General features: G+C 51.8%; 1 protein-coding gene across 3 annotated transcripts in view; it reads left to right on the top strand.

The window, feature by feature from the left end:
* The window catches only part of MMP17 (matrix metallopeptidase 17), a 50,777-nt gene extending 36,879 nt beyond the window's left edge, over positions 1-13,898 (top strand). For all 3 annotated transcript variants that reach the window (XM_065033348.1, XM_065033349.1, XM_065033347.1), the window contains exons 4-10: positions 2,524-2,807; positions 4,476-4,652; positions 4,786-4,885; positions 6,881-6,963; positions 10,478-10,630; positions 12,368-12,625; positions 13,417-13,898. In XM_065033348.1, coding sequence (XP_064889420.1) covers positions 2,524-2,807; positions 4,476-4,652; positions 4,786-4,885; positions 6,881-6,963; positions 10,478-10,630; positions 12,368-12,625; positions 13,417-13,724 — 1,363 coding nt within the window. In that variant the 3' untranslated portion in view covers positions 13,725-13,898. The remainder of the gene's footprint in view (positions 1-2,523; positions 2,808-4,475; positions 4,653-4,785; positions 4,886-6,880; positions 6,964-10,477; positions 10,631-12,367; positions 12,626-13,416) is intronic.
* The last annotated feature ends 1,356 nt before the right edge of the window (positions 13,899-15,254 follow it).

Raw genomic sequence — 15,254 nt, 5'->3', positions numbered from 1 at the left:
GCTCAGAGGTGCAGGACTCTTTATAAGAAGCAAAACAAGTATTGATACTGTTTCTACCTTAATCTAATGTTTCTGGAATGGAGGGTTGGGATGAATGTTAATCATGTTTGTCTCTTTAGACAGGGCTTTTCATGCACCCGCCTTTTACAAGGGAGATCAGATTTATTATCCTCATTCTACAGCTAGAAAGGGAGAGGAGAGGAGAGGAGCTCACGGGGCTGAGTGGGGCCTGAGGAGGGAAGAGCCGATAACGTCCCTGGATCTGAGACCGTGGACTAGGCACCAAGATCTTGGAGACAGGTCATAATTCCTGGACTAAACATGGTGTGGTTTACACATATAATGACTTGTTCAGTAGAGATTACGGCAGCAAAGGGTTTGCTGAAGTCCAGAGAAGCGTTGTGGAAAATGAAGCCTTTATTTTTTTTTAACTGTAGAGGTTTACATCCAGCCACAGTCTTTTCTATGAATTAGAAATTGCCTGAAAATTGTCTTTTCTAAACCCATGCTCATACTGTTTGCACCCCCATGCTGTCATCTTTACAGGTGCACTTTGTTCGAAGTCCTACAATTATTTGATGCTGTGTGTATGCTGTTTCATTGAATTTAGTAGATAAGGTCTTTCCTTGCCCAGAATAGTGTAGTGATAGCGAAGGCATACAGATAAGTGACTTTTGCTCATCTGGCTGTGATGTCTTTTGTCTGATGCACCATCTCATTCCCACCATCTCCAGGATGGGGCTCCCAAGCTCTTCAGAGAAACTGTTAGTGAGATTTCTGCTTGTTCTCATGAGCCCCTTTTTCTTCTGTCCTGGATTTAACCCTCACTAGTTTTACGCAGGTCAGGAGGTTGTACCCGCATTGAGCTGCGAGTTTCTGAGGACATGGGACGTATGTAAACACTTGGGAAAGCAAGAACCCTCAGTCAACGAGTCGTTCCTGCTCCCCTTTGCTGGTCCGTGGTGTCTCTCAGTGCACAAATCACTATTTGTAGGAAGAGCTGGAGCGATGTGGTGCCCCTTTCTCATACCTGTAATTGCCTCTAGAGGTTTAATCGGGTCATCGCTTCACACGGGTGCTGGGGACGGGTGTAATACCGCATGATGCTCTCCCAGCTGCATTATGCAGGAGGGCAAGTGGGGTGATCATAATTGTTGCTTCAGCCTTTAAAAATCTGTTAAGCCATGAATATTTCATGAAGGTTTGGTTGGTGTGCTGGTACACAAGAAGTAAGCTATCCATTATTGCTGGGGTAGAGCTGGCCAGAAATTTTCCAGCAGAATTGGTTTTTGTCAATAATTACTCAGTCAACAGCACATTTTCCTGGGGTGTGTTTATTTTTGTCAAAATTGTCAATGAAAGATTTTCTAAACATACTCTTTTAGAAGCCAAGGTGCCTTGTTTCATCTTTATCTTTTCGCCTCCTCTATTAAATCAACAAGATTAGGAATTCTTTTTCAAAGCTGGGTTATACGGGAACCACTGACTTTGTTTCATTCCAGCTCAGACTGAAGAGAGGTTTGAATTGTGCAGCACACAGCTCGTCCCGCCTGGCTTCTCATCCAGGGCAAGGCAGAGCTGGGACCAAGGGATGCTGAGAAACCAGCATCGCCCCGCGATGGTGCAGTGGTTGTTGGAAGCCCCTGCTCATCAATGCTTTTGCTACCAAGAAGCAAAATAACAGCTTCCCAACTACAGTGCTCCGTCAGATAGCCTGGCTCCTGCAGGCAATAGGCTGGAGGCTTTTTGAATGTGATTTACATAATATACATCTTTGCCTCTTCCTCCTTGTTATGGATTGCGGGCTCAGAGGCTGCTGGCAGTGCGCTGCTTTCAGAGTATATTTTATACCTCCAGCAGACATGCTGGGAAATAAATGGAGGCAGCAAATCCACACTGGATTTCTCTGTGCGTGTAATAAGAATGAGCAATGACCTGATGTTTGCTGCAGGAAAACTGATGGGCCTGTGTGTGCTGCAAAGGCTTCAGAAGTCAATAATCTTTGCATATTTGGAATGAATAAGTGGTGAGAAAATAATTGTCGATAGGTCTGAAAGGGAGCTTGAGAAACACATGTGCAGGCTCTGGAAAGGGACTCATGGCGTTGGCATTTCAAGGCTGGCCAAGGGCAGTGGTCCTGGGCGTTAACAGCAGTTTGTGCGTGAAATGTGGCTCTGAGGCTGAGTGACACCTGGTACTGCAGGATCGGGACGTGTCAAGATTCAGATCCTGGTTGTGTTTCACACCCGCGGGATGTTTCACACTCTGGTGGGCAAGACTGGCTCGGCATTTCCAAAGGACTCCAACTCCGCTTCTGAAATCCTCATAGCTCTGGAACTGGTGTGATTTGGAGATTTGAAGACATTTATAAAGGGTGTTAGGGCACTTTGGAGGGGCGCTAATTGCTCTGGAGGTCTCATTGAGGCTCTGCGACAAACCAAGCGCCTGCAGAGCCTTCCTGCTGGTTCTCAGAGAAGATCTTTCATGCTACTGACCTATCTTTATTTGGCCTCTTTATTTCAGAGTTCGCACCTTCCCAAAAGAGTCCCACCTGGGCCATGACACAGTCCGAGCCCTGATGTACTATGCCCTGAAGGTCTGGAGCGACATCACCCCACTTAATTTCCACGAAGTGGCGGGTAACAACGCAGACATCCAGATAGACTTCTCCAAGGCGGATCACAATGACGGCTATCCCTTCGATGGGCCTGGTGGGACAGTGGCACACGCTTTCTTCCCCGGAGACCATCACACAGCAGGAGACACTCATTTTGATGACGATGAATATTGGACCTTTCGATCGTCAGGTAGGTCAGGGTGGGAGAGCTGCAGCCAAACACAAGGGCTTCCACTTTCCTCTTGTGCTCTGGTGCTTACACTGGTTTAGCCTCTGCTGCGCCTTCACCCCAGGCTTGGGGATCTCAACACCTTCTTCTGGTTTCCCCCTCAGCCTTGGTAGTGAAGTAACAACAGCCAGTGTTGAGGACCCTCAATGATCACAGGGCCCTCAATGGCATCTCCGTGTTTCTCCCCATTGCATTGGCAGCTGCAGATCACCCATCGCCCACCCCAGTCCCAACCTCTGCTGGGACCTGGTGGGTCACAGGTTGGTCGGGAGTGCCGCTGTTGGAGCTCTTGGATCAGGACTGTATTTTCTGACTTAGGCATCATTTGGGTGGTTTCACTGCCATGTATCCTGGTTTCCTGTTTTAAAGCATATTTATAAGCTGACCTGCCTGGAAAGGGCTCTGTGGTCTGCAGGGAAGAAGCCTCCTGTGAACACCAGCTTTTCCCTGCCATCTTGCATCCATTACCTGGCATCAGGATGCTTACAAGTCAGTTTTATCTCTTTTTTTTTAAATTTTATTTCATCTCGTCTGGCTAAAACAAGTTTTAATAAGCAGAGGGGCGCTCAGAAGCGAGTGTTCCTCAGCTGCACGAGCCATCTGCGGGGATCAGGTCCCCAGCCTTCGCGTCAGGCGTGTTTTCACAGAGCGTCTCCTCTGCAGGCACCAGCTGCTAATTTACTTGTCACGCCACCGCCTCCGCCGGCCTCCCAGAGGGCTCCTGCTGCCTCCGCTTAATGGTTTTGTTTAGACCTAATCGTCTGCTCTGAAACCAGCTAATACCTTCTACCTGCCCACTGGCTGACCTCCATCCATCCGCGCTGAGTGTCGGTGGGCGGGAGCGTTCACCAGACATGCTGGAGGAGACCTGAGGTTAAGGCTAAAGGTCTGGACAGGCTGATTCTTCAGGATTCAACCTGTTCCTCCATTTATGCCACTGTGCAACCCCAACCAATGTCTCTTATGGGAAAGAAGAAAAAGCAGCAGCTCTGCTGTGCAGGCTGGGGTCCGGCAGCTTGTGAGAGCAGAAGTGACGGGGTGAGGAGTGGTGCCCCTTGTGGAGCTGGTGGTTGGGAACGCTCGTGAAACGGCTCAGGGCCCGCAGCCCCCCAGGGAGGATCCCACAGACACCGCCAAGGGATGAGGGGTGAGCCTGACAGTGAGAAAGCTGCCCTCTATTTTGAAGGTCTTGGAGCTATTCAAACTTCATCTTTTATTTATTTCGTTCTCCCTAGTGCTTCAAAAATAGCAACTTGGTAGGTAATATAAAAATATCCCCAAGGTTGTCAGTTTGGCATTAAAACGTCAGAAAGCATATGTCTTGTTCTCTCCTAGTGCCGGTGAAAACCAGCACAGGTTATAAACATCTTGGCTGTTTACAGACACTGTAAATAATAGTCATCGAGGAAAAAGCAGAATTCAGCAAAGATATTCGCCCCAACAGCTCAAGCTGGCGGAGAGCACAAAGCTCTGCGCAGGACAAGCCACGGCAGCTCCTGCACGACGTCTCCTTGGGCCCCACTGTGGCCCAGGGAACGCGGGGCTCTGAGCTCCGCGGAGACCTCGGCTTTCCAACCTCACCGCCTTTTTATTACAATACTTTTATTTCAATTTTGTCTTTATTTCCAGACGCTCATGGAATGGACCTATTTGCTGTAGCCGTGCATGAGTTTGGCCACGCCATTGGCTTGACCCACATTTCTGCCATAGAGTCTATCATGAGACCCTACTACCAAGGTCCAGTGGGGGATCCTCTCAAGTATGACCTACCTTACGAGGATAAAGTCCGAATCTGGCAGCTGTACGGTAAGTTTGTGTCCCTCACCTGGCTATAGTCCATTTCTGCCGTGGGGCATGCCGGAATAGCTGTTTTCTGGGGTGAATGGAGCTGATGGGGAGGATGGTGGACCCTCTACTTCTTCTTTGTCTTTACACGCAGGAGTCAGGGAATCCGTCTCCCCCACAGCCAAGCCTGAAGTCAGCAAAGCTGACGACCACCCCGTCCTGCCGGACCTGCCCGAGAACCGCTCCACTGTCCCGTAAGTCAAGTTCATTTCTCTTCAGCTGTCACCGATGCTCCAGCAAAGGACGTGTAGTAGCAAAGCTCCACTAAAGCATCAATATCTCATTGCCTGCTTGCTCTGGCTTCAGTATTTCCCTCTGGACCTCTTCTCTTCTGGAAAGCACACACGTCTACACGTTGCCCCTTTCTCCTCAGCTCTCCTGATCATCTCCTGCGTACGCCATTGCTTTTTTCCAGCAGTTTGTGTGGCAACTGGCCAGCCAGCCCACGCTGAAGTGGGTAAGAGCGGGAACAAGTGATAGTTGCTATTTATCCCTTGGCTTATTTTTAGCATTCAAGGCATGTCCAGAAATTCTGTATCATCTTGGAATGTTTTGCATTTTCCCAAGACTCAAAATTTTACTTGTGTAAACGGAAATTCGTCCCCATCACCCTTAGGTGAACTCATCCTTGCTGAAATTTTAATCAAACTTCCTCTGCAGTGTCCTGAATTGTGCAAGCATAACGTAACTACATCTTTCCACGGTGAGCAACTCCTAATGTACCTGTGGGGGTGAATATTGGAACAAGTGGACCGATAGCCTGACTCCAACGCAGGTCTGAGCTGGCAAGTGGCTGCTTACGCTGAGGGTCATCAAGCAACCAGCATGCCCTCGTTAAGGGAAGTTCTGGATCTAGCTCATTAATAAACGTTGGAGTTACCAAATTGTTTTACTGCCAGGGCAGCAGGACGGGTAAGAGAGGAAGGGACACTGAACTAAAAGGCAGGAGTTCATGGTCACACGTATTTTTGCTGGGTACCAGGAGCACCCCCAGTGAGAGCAGCAGAGATGGAGCAGGTCATCTTCACCTTCTGCTCTGGGCCGTCACCTGGAGGGGGTCACTTCATTTCTCTGTGCCTCATCTGCAAAGAAGGGAAACAGCACTGAAGCATGAGTAACTGGATTAGTCCTACAGTAATGGGACCAAGAAGAATCTCGTATTGAAAAAATATCCCTGTGCTGCAGTTGCTTTTCCCACTTCAGCCCCTTCTTCACCCCGCTTTGCCCTGCTCGGTGTGATGCCTGCAGCACAGACGCTGAGCACCTGCTCTTGGTGGAGGTGTCCCAGCTCCCGGGGCTCACAGAAAGGCTGTGAGGGACCTAGGGGACCCTTTCCCTCGAACACGCTGAATGCCACCAGTTATCTTTCTTCCTGTGTAGCTTCTAATGGAGTTATTTTCCATGGCTTGGTCTGGCCATGGATGGGGTTCACCTCCACATCTGTCATTTTGTGCCCAAAGAGGGCTCTGGAGCCGGTGCTGCCAGCGCAGCACAACTCTTCTATCAGAAAATTAGATTTATGCTTCCCTGTCACCCACAGCAGCTTTTCTGTGCATGTTCCCAGCATCCTCTCCTTGCTCTCCATCAATCATTATTTCTCACGTGGGCTTTGTGGTGCTTTCGGTCCTTCACACTCTGTGCCTTTCCCACCCACCTGGTTAAAAGCAGCTCGGTATCTCAGCTGTGACTCGCCAGGTGGTTCTCACCACGTACCTCACGGCATCACCTCCCTGTGTTTGGCCTCGTCTGCCTCCTGCTCTACAGCTCCATCACCTCTCGCTGCCATTTCAGAGCTCAGCCTCAGAGCAGCAACATCTCCAGCCGCTGGAGCGAGATTCTGCTTGGCTTTTGTGTCCTGGTGCCCAGGGCAGCGCTGAGCTGTGCTGTGCCCCCAGGAGGGGCAGGCAGCTCTGCCCTCACGCCAGCTGGCAGACGTGGAGCGTGTCCTCGCATGACCCCCAGCAATGCTCCCCGGTGGCCCAGGGACCACGTCTGACACAAATCTGGCTCCAGGCTGCCCAGGCTCGCCCTGGAAATCCCCGTGCACACGTGTCCGGGGTCGAACGTGAGGAACAAGTGGATGCAGCCCGTGGTTTTCTGCTGGGGCCTCTGGGGGAGGACGCAATCTGTGGGATGGGGGACACCGGGGGACACGGCCCCTCGCTGCTCACCCGGGCATCTCTCCGCAGGCTCAGGCGGGACGTGCCCAACAGATGCAACACGCACTTCGACGCGGTGGCCCAGATCCGGGGAGAGGCTTTTTTCTTCAAGGGTAAGCACCTGCCACCGGTGGCGTTTGCATCGGGGTGACAGCGCAGCGCTGCAGCAGCGTGGGACAGGCTGGGGGGGGCAGGAGGACAAGCCGGCTCGGGGTTTGCAGGCTGCGGGTCCCACAGACCCAGCGAGGTCTCTCACGTGGTGCTGACTCCTTTTGGCTCAAATCAAAGGGGCTCAGACCCTTAATCAACCCACTAAGGGTGAGGATGGATGATAAGGAAATTTTAATGTCAATGCAAATCCTGCCTCCGGCGCAGAAGGAAAGCACCAGGCTCATGCCTGGACTAAAATCTGATATTTGCGCTATCGAAGTCAAAATCTGGGTCAAACCAAGGGTGAGCAGAGCAATAACAGCTCTCCACTGCTTTTTTTCTTGGATGCCTCTGACTTCCCCCCCTTCACCTTCCCTCACGCTCGCTGCGCGTTGCTCGAAGACGAGGTGCGTGCGATTGCAGAGCCAGCTGGTTCCGTGCCAGCAAACACCTGCTGGCCATGTGTCCCGGGGGGCCGGCTGTCCACCAGGATCCCCCCGCTGCTGCCTCCGCTGTACGGAGCCCCTGTGCACTGCACTCCATTGGCTTCCTTCCCCATCTTTCCAAGATGGAGAAATGCCCCCTGGGCACTTGGCCACCCCAAAGCCACCCGGCAGGGTATCAGGAGCAGCGTCCAGGCGCGTGTGACACATCTGGATATCACAGTGCGAGTCTCAGGTCACAGCGAAAAATGGCAAAAGGGCTCCAGAGAATTCGACGTTGTCTGTGCCCTTGGGGGAGCACAATACAGAGGCTGTTCCCTTGTGATATTTGTTCAGATGGCGGCTCCAAAAAGCCACCACGAAGATGGAAAAATAAGAGACAAGAACTGGTGTTCAGGATAAATGGCTGTCTGTCCTTCAGAGGGGGGAAAGAAAGAAAGAAAAGAAAGATAAAAAGTAAAGAAAAATCCATTTCAGTGTCTATTTTTGGACATATTTATTGTGGGCCAAAATGCAAATGTGAGAGCCTTGGGTCACAGCGGGTGCCAGCTGCACATCCGGAGCCCCCATTGCTGCCACCAAACTGTCCTGTGCACCACGGAGCAGGGACGTCGCCTCTCGGGCAGGATGTTAACAACCTCCATCGTGCTGAGCTCCCTCCATCGATGGACGTTTTGTTCTGGGTGGTCCGGCTGGTTCCACAGCCAGGAGCATCTGCAGAGACACCAGGACTGGGACTCCCCAGGGCTCCTGGGCTTGTCGCACTGAACTCTGCACACTTCAAAACCACCGCTGGCTTTGATCGAGGTGCCTTGCTACAGACTCATCAAGTTTTAAAACGACTTTGGCCCGCGTGTGTGTCTGCGCGGTGCGTCGGGAGCCTCGCCAGAGGCAGCCCGAGCGCGCAGAGCGTGGCACACAGCTGGGATCAAACCACCTGGTATTAAAGAAAGTAATTGCCTCAACCCTTCATCCAGATAAAACAAGGCGCTCGGGACAGCAGGACTGGATGCTTGGTTTTCACCCTGCTCAGTCTGCCGGCTCCGCGGGCGGTTTTAAATCAAGCTTTTTAAACAAACATGGGGCTGAGATGTTTTTTTCCATTCTATTTCTCCATGCTAAGGGCAGCGCTTTCCCCCCGGATCTGGCTCTGGCTGGCGATCGTCGCAGTGCTTTGGCGAGCAGGCTTGGCCGTGAGAGAACGCGAGCATGGGCAGACTGGGGCCGCTGCGTTAAGAGTTCCTTGCTGCTTAATTGCTGCCTTTATTTTGATTTTTCCTGAAAGCTTATCAAAAAGGGAACAACAGCTCAGGCTCTGCGTGGCTTCGAGGGTGGATTTAAAGCTTGTGCACCTGCACACCCGCTGAGCCCATCGCTGCCAAAGGGCTGAAATGCCAAAGCACGGGTGCTTCCCTCCCGTCACACAGAGCCCAGGGCACCGCGGAGCTCAGACACACGTACCCACTGAAAAGGAACCACGGGGAGCCCTATTTCTCGTTAAAAAAGTGAAAATCTGCCTTTGTCTAGTGCCTGGCTAATTAGAGATGCAGAGATCATCTTTATTTAATTACACGCGTTTCCATCGATGTACAATGGCCACCAAATCTGAATCTTTTTTCTTTTTTTTTTTTAACGTTCTTAAAAAGAATCTGTAATTATGGCAATTCCTACCACATTCGAATACATTATTCATTTGTGGTTTTCAGTCGCAGCAAATATGCAAACTGGAGCAGAAGAACGAGAATATGATATAAATCCTTATAATTAGAATAAAACCTCCTCTCTGCAGATGTTTAAGTGTTAGAGTTTTGCCTCCTGCATTATTAGGCTAAGATCCAATTTCCATAAAATTTTAAAAGGTGGTGTCACAATCTGCCGGCCCTGGAGAAAGGGCTGAGTGTCGTGAATACAAATCTGAAGACGCATCTTTGGTTTCTGTTGCTTTTCCCCCTTGGGGATCCATGCAAGAGCAGATGTAAATAACACGCGATAATTTCTAACAGGCAGTAACAAATATCAGACCAAGTGGAGAGCTGGTTCTTGGACATCTTGCTCTGGCTCAGATCTCCCTGCGTGGAGCTCTTTGGGGAAAACACGGCGTGAAACGTGCTGCGAAAATTCAGGCTGAGAATCCCAGGGATAGTGCGGACAGTCGGGTTTTGAGTTGCCCCTAAAATCATTAAGACTTCTCAGGAAATCCCACATAAGGCTCCTTGGGCAGGAGAAAGTTTGGCATCCTCCCCACAGAGAACAAACCTGTTTCTTTTGCCATTACCTAAAATATTCCAGGAATACGCTGAGCCCCGCTGTGTCCTATTTCGGGCATTGTTGCTGCAGGTGCTGGCAGCGCACTTGTCGCAGGACCGAGGCTTCTCCTGCGCCTCTAGATGGTACCAAACTCCTTAATTGTGCCTCTTCCCACCTCCATCCCTTCCATATTTATTACTATAGCTTCCTCCTCCTCTATTTTCTTAGTCCCTTTCTTCATTTAAAAAAAAAAAAAAAACACCTCTGATATTTCTGTGTTTTATCATAACTTCCCACCCATTTCTAAATGTGAAAGCAGCCGGTGTGCAGGGAGCAGCGGGGGCTCTGTGACAGGAGGAATAAGGATGTTACCCGGGGGGCTGTCGCTGAAGGCTGCTGGTGCCTGCTGTGCGGGTCGTTTCAGAAACACAGACCCAATTTCAGCAACACCGAAGTGGTAATTGTGTCCGTCTATTTGAAACACCCCGTGGCTTCAGCCGCTCCTGGTCCCGCCGGCTCCAGGGGTCCCACCGGCGCAGGGAGATGAAAGGCTCCCACCAGGAGTAAAACAACTCCTGTGCAACGTTCGGAGGGTTATTTTGATCCCCCCAAAAAGGGGATTTCTTCTAACGACTGCCAGGAATAGCAGGCGCTAGCAGCTGCTGCCGGGGAGCAGGACGCCGGTGCCTCCCGCTCCCATCTCACGCTCTGCTCCCGCGCGCCCGGCGCTCGCTCCCACGCAGCTGGGTTGCAGTGTGGTTCAGTAATGTCCAGTCTGTTCCTCCAGGCAAGTACTTCTGGAGACTGACTCGCAATAAGCACTTGGTCTCCCTCCAGCCGGCTCAGATCCACCGTTTCTGGCGGGGTTTGCCGCTCAACCTGGACAGCCTGGACGCGGTCTACGAGAGAACCAGCGACCACAAGATCGTCTTCTTCAAAGGTGAGAGCAAACCCGGTGCTGGAGGCGGCACGTGTGTCTCCCTGGTGGCAAAGGACCTCGGCGGTGGTTTGGCCTCTTCTGCAGGTGGGAGACACCGGATCAGGTGCTGGGCACCTCCCAGCGCCGGTGCAGGAGGAAGCAGCTCCCAGGGAAGAGCCGCAGTGCTGCTCCCAGAAAACCAGGGAAACGGCATTGAGGAAAAACTTCAGCCATGCAAAACTGAGATAGAAGTAGGAACCACCCATGCACACGCTTTGTGGGGTTTGTGTTCCTTCTTCGGCCTTTTCTCTTTTCAGTATTTGTTGCTGAGAAGTGAAAAAGCTGCAGATGGGACAAAAATGAAAACCTGTCGAGCCTGGTTTTGCTAATTATATTTGTTACTATTTTTTTTGCTTAAAATAAGTGTTAGAATCCTCTATTTTTTAAGAAACATCTCAAAAGTTTCTTTCGAAAAAGCTGGAGGAATAAGGTTAGCTTACGGTTCCTCCACAAATGTTCAAGTCCCCCACAAACCATCTGTCCACGCTGGTTAGATGTTACCCGTGTGCTAAAAGTCACCCAGGTCCCAAGCAGGCACCAGCTCTTGTTTTGGAAAGTTTGTGCACTTGAAGAACTCAATACATCTCAGCCCCCCGTGCTCCCCAGCTGGAAATGGCTTTTTGTCTCCCGACCATTCTGCTCCGAGCACGGTGCAATTATCGGGCTTAGAAACGCTGAACCAAGCTGAGAGCAGAAATGTGGGGCTGGTTCCTCCAGCAAGGCTGCAGGAATGGGCTGTGTCCATGCGAGCCTCTGCGCTCGCAGAAGCGTTTCCAATTGCAGCCAAAGCCCATCCAGGCTGCCCGTGCGCTGAGCCCCAGAACCGCAGGGAAAAGGCTCTGCCGTGTGTTTCCAGCCCCCTCGAGCAGCCAGATGTGCTCTGCCTTTCAGTAATCTGCAGGGAATGGGGCACTGGCTAAATTTGGCTTGTGAGGCCAAACTGACAGCTGTGCCACATCTGGATCTTGCCCCGCCAGGCACAGTGCTCCATGGTCACGCATGATGTGTGTGTTAGGCCTGCCCAGCTCCTGAGATTAAACTTGAGATTTTCTTGCCAGCTATAAAATAGTGTCTCGTTCAACTCCCTCCAGCGCTGTTTTATTGATCCCTGGACAGAAACCAAAGCACACAAATTACCCCGGCCCCTAAGGTCCTGCTGCTGATACACGGGCTGGTGCTTAAGTGCCTCTTCAGGTTTTCTAGAAAACCAAGGCAGAAAAAAGCCTCATGTTCAAAACAGGTTGTGTGATACCCAAAAGGACTCTGCAGGTTCCCAAAGGGACGTTGTACAAGCAGACAGACTGTGCCAGTGGTTAGAGGTTTACATAGGAATTGAGAGATCTGTGTTCGTTTTCTTGTTCTGCCGCAGACCTGGGGCCAGTCGTGTTGTGCTCCGCTTTTATCTGAGAAACAAAACAAGTAGCCCACCACACTGGCAGTGCTCTCCTGCCCAGGGTAGGGACAGGACGGGGGTGCTGGTGGCCGTGTAGGGCACTGGAAGAGCAGTGAGCAGCGGTTCAAAGAGCGGGGTTCCCCATGGGGCTGCTGCCTCCTGGTCCCCGTCCTTTGCTGCCCAGAGCTCATTCCTGAGGATCATCACGGCAACCGATACTGAAACATCAGCTTGTCTGCAGGGAAATGTTGGTTTCAGCTGGGAAACAAATGTGGTTTCGCTCTGTGCTTCTTTCATTTCCACAGGAGACAGATACTGGGTCTTCAAGGACAATAACGTGGAGGAAGGATACCCACGGCCCCTCTCAGACTTCGGTCTGCCGCCGGGAGGAATCGACGCCGCTTTCTCTTGGGCCCACAATGACAAGACTTATTTCTTTAAGGACAATCTCCACTGGCGCTACGACGACCACGAGCGGAGGATGGATCCCGGGTACCCCTCAGAGACCATCCCATGGAAGGGAATACCAAGCCCTTTAGATGATGCCATGAGGTGGTCAGATGGTGAGTCCATGTGCCAGTTCAGAAAAGAAAAACACAATAAAAAGATCAGTGCTTCGTTTCCCTGGAGCTGTAGCCCCTTGTACCGTGTCTGCTGATGGAAAGGGCCGAGCCCCAGATGGGACGGCAGCTCCCGGATCTGAAAGCTGAGGAGCGGGGTGGCTCCAGCCCCAGCTTCCCGCACCGCTCCAGAAATGACTTTATAATTTCAAGCAGGCAACAAAAACATCCTGGGGGCCTATAAATTCGGTATTACTAAAAGAGCACAGTCGATGTTGCTTTGCAGTAATTTTTATCCCAATATGTGCTGATTTGCTCCTCACTGACTTCGTTGTAATTGGATTTTTAGCCAGATATATAAGGATGCGGAGATAAAATATTTTTGAAGACGATGTTTTTTCCAGTTTCCTGGTTGTAGCATGGAGTGTGCTGGTCTCTCCTCCCAAGTAACAAGCGACAGGACAGGAGGAAACGGCCTCAAGTTGCACGAGGGGAGGTTGAGGTTGGATGTGGGAACAATTTCTTCCCCAAAGGGCTGTGGGGCATTGGAACAGGCTGCCCAGGGCAGTGCTGGAGTCACCAGCCCTGGAGGGGTTTAAAAGATGTATAGATGAGGTTCTCAGGGACGTGGGTCAGTGCCAGGGTTGTGTTAACAGCTGGAATTGATGATCATGACAGTTTCTTCCAATGAAAATGATTCTGTGATTCTATGATGTTAAGTGCTCCCATGCCCTTTCCACTGGGAGGGCACCCATCACTGCTCATCTTGCCTTTGGATTTTGGTCTCTTTGCAGGTGCAAGTTACTTCTTCAGGGGCAAGGAGTACTGGAAGGTGCTGGACAGTGAGCTGGAGGCGCAGGCCGGCTACCCGCAGTCCATCGCCAGGGACTGGCTGGTGTGCAGCGACATGCAGGCCGACTCGCCCGCCGCGGCCGGGAGCAGCAGGACCGGGGCGCGCTCCAAACCGGGCCAGCACGACCACAGCCGCTCCGAGAATGGCTACGAGGTGTGTTCCTGCACCTCGGGCTCCCCGGGGCTCAGACCACCGGCCAGCCTGGTGCTGGCGAGCGTGTGGACAGCGCTGGTGAGCACAGCGCGGTGACAGCCCAGCCCGCGCCACACCGCCCGCGGTGACAGCCCAGCCGCGGTGACAGCCCAGCCACGGTGACAGCCCAGCCCGCGCCACACCGCCCGCGGGGCTCCCGGGAGGGCAGGCGGATGCGATCCTGCCACGCTCACTGCTGCGAACAGAAAAACATTCCTAGGAACACGCCAATGAAGGGTTTGAATTCTCCATGAGAAATGAACAGTGATTTGGGGTTTTTTTGCTTTTTTTTTTTCTTTTATTTTTAATTTTAGTTTAAAGATCTAATAACAGATTTTGAGTTCTGCATCTTCTTCTTCCCCTATCTGGTTAAAGATGAGAGCAGCCTAACATTGAATTTAGAAATGTTCCACAGAGGTGTGTTGCTTTGGGCATTTAAACACGGCAGATGAGGGAGGGGAGAGACACTGCGGTTGAATGGGAGCAGAAGAGATGCTGCTGAGACAGACGGCAGCATCCCGAGGAAAGGCAGGACGGCTACAGGCGGGAGGTGGTAGTTATGTGCTGACACAATGTACACATCCTATTGGATGTACTAGGTAGAAAGAAGCTTTGACTCCACTAAGATTAACTGCAAGGTGATTATTTTAGTGTCAAACCTGCTGTGGTCACTGATGTCTCGGTAACCTGTATCAGTTTCTACGGGGCAGAAACACCTTTGCCTTTCAGAAGGCAGTGCAGCTTATCTTTGTATCCGAGTCATTTGAATTTAACGATTTCTCTAATAAACCGTGGCTGCCTACACAGAGATGTCCCGTCCTCTGCCAGCCCGCGGCTGCCACCTGCAGCCGGGTGCTCGGGAGCAGCCTCACGTCTGCGGAGGAGCAGCCGTGCTGGACACAGCCACACGAGCTGCAATCCCACCCGCCAGCCCGATCCCTGCACGCGAGCTCCTGCTCTTGTCTGGCATTTGGGGAGGGATGAAGATGCGTGGCGTTCCCCTGTGGTCTGTCACACCTGGCTGCGTTGTGTGGGGTGGGCTGGAGGGGGAGGGGATGCTGCAGAGTCAGCCTCCAACTCTTGATGCCTCTGCCAGGAGTTTGGAGCAACAGAAGCAAGGTCAAGCGCTGTATAAGGGTGTCCTTGTTTTGGTTTGTTTTTTTCTCACTGCTAATCCATTTTCTGCGGTATAATTTATACATCTGAGAGTCCTTGAAAGGGGTGAGTGAGAACGTGTGCTGGGAGCTGCGGTAGCGGTGCCGGGAGGCCCGGCTGCCGTTGTCAGGAGGTGTGCGGGGACGGACGGGGCAGCAGCTGCCAGGACACGCTGCTCCTCTGCCCCGGTTCCGCACAGCTCCTGCAGAAACGCCTCTCGCTGCTGTGCCGGGGCTCGGGGGGACAGTGTCACCGCGTCACTGCAGGACCCACAGCTGCTCCTCCGGCACAGCACAAAGCCCTCCATGGCCAAGGAGGAAAAGCCGGAGAAGCTCACAGTTGCGTCCCGATAGAAAAAAAGGAGTCACCTTGAGTTTCTCTTTCTGTTGTCTGCATTTTTAAATAGTCCCAATCATTCACAGGGTGCAGCTG

This window comes from Columba livia, chromosome 17, assembly GCF_036013475.1.
Source record: "Columba livia isolate bColLiv1 breed racing homer chromosome 17, bColLiv1.pat.W.v2, whole genome shotgun sequence".
NCBI classification, from domain to species: domain Eukaryota; kingdom Metazoa; phylum Chordata; class Aves; order Columbiformes; family Columbidae; genus Columba; species Columba livia.
This window is presented reverse-complemented; position numbering and strand designations above follow the sequence as displayed.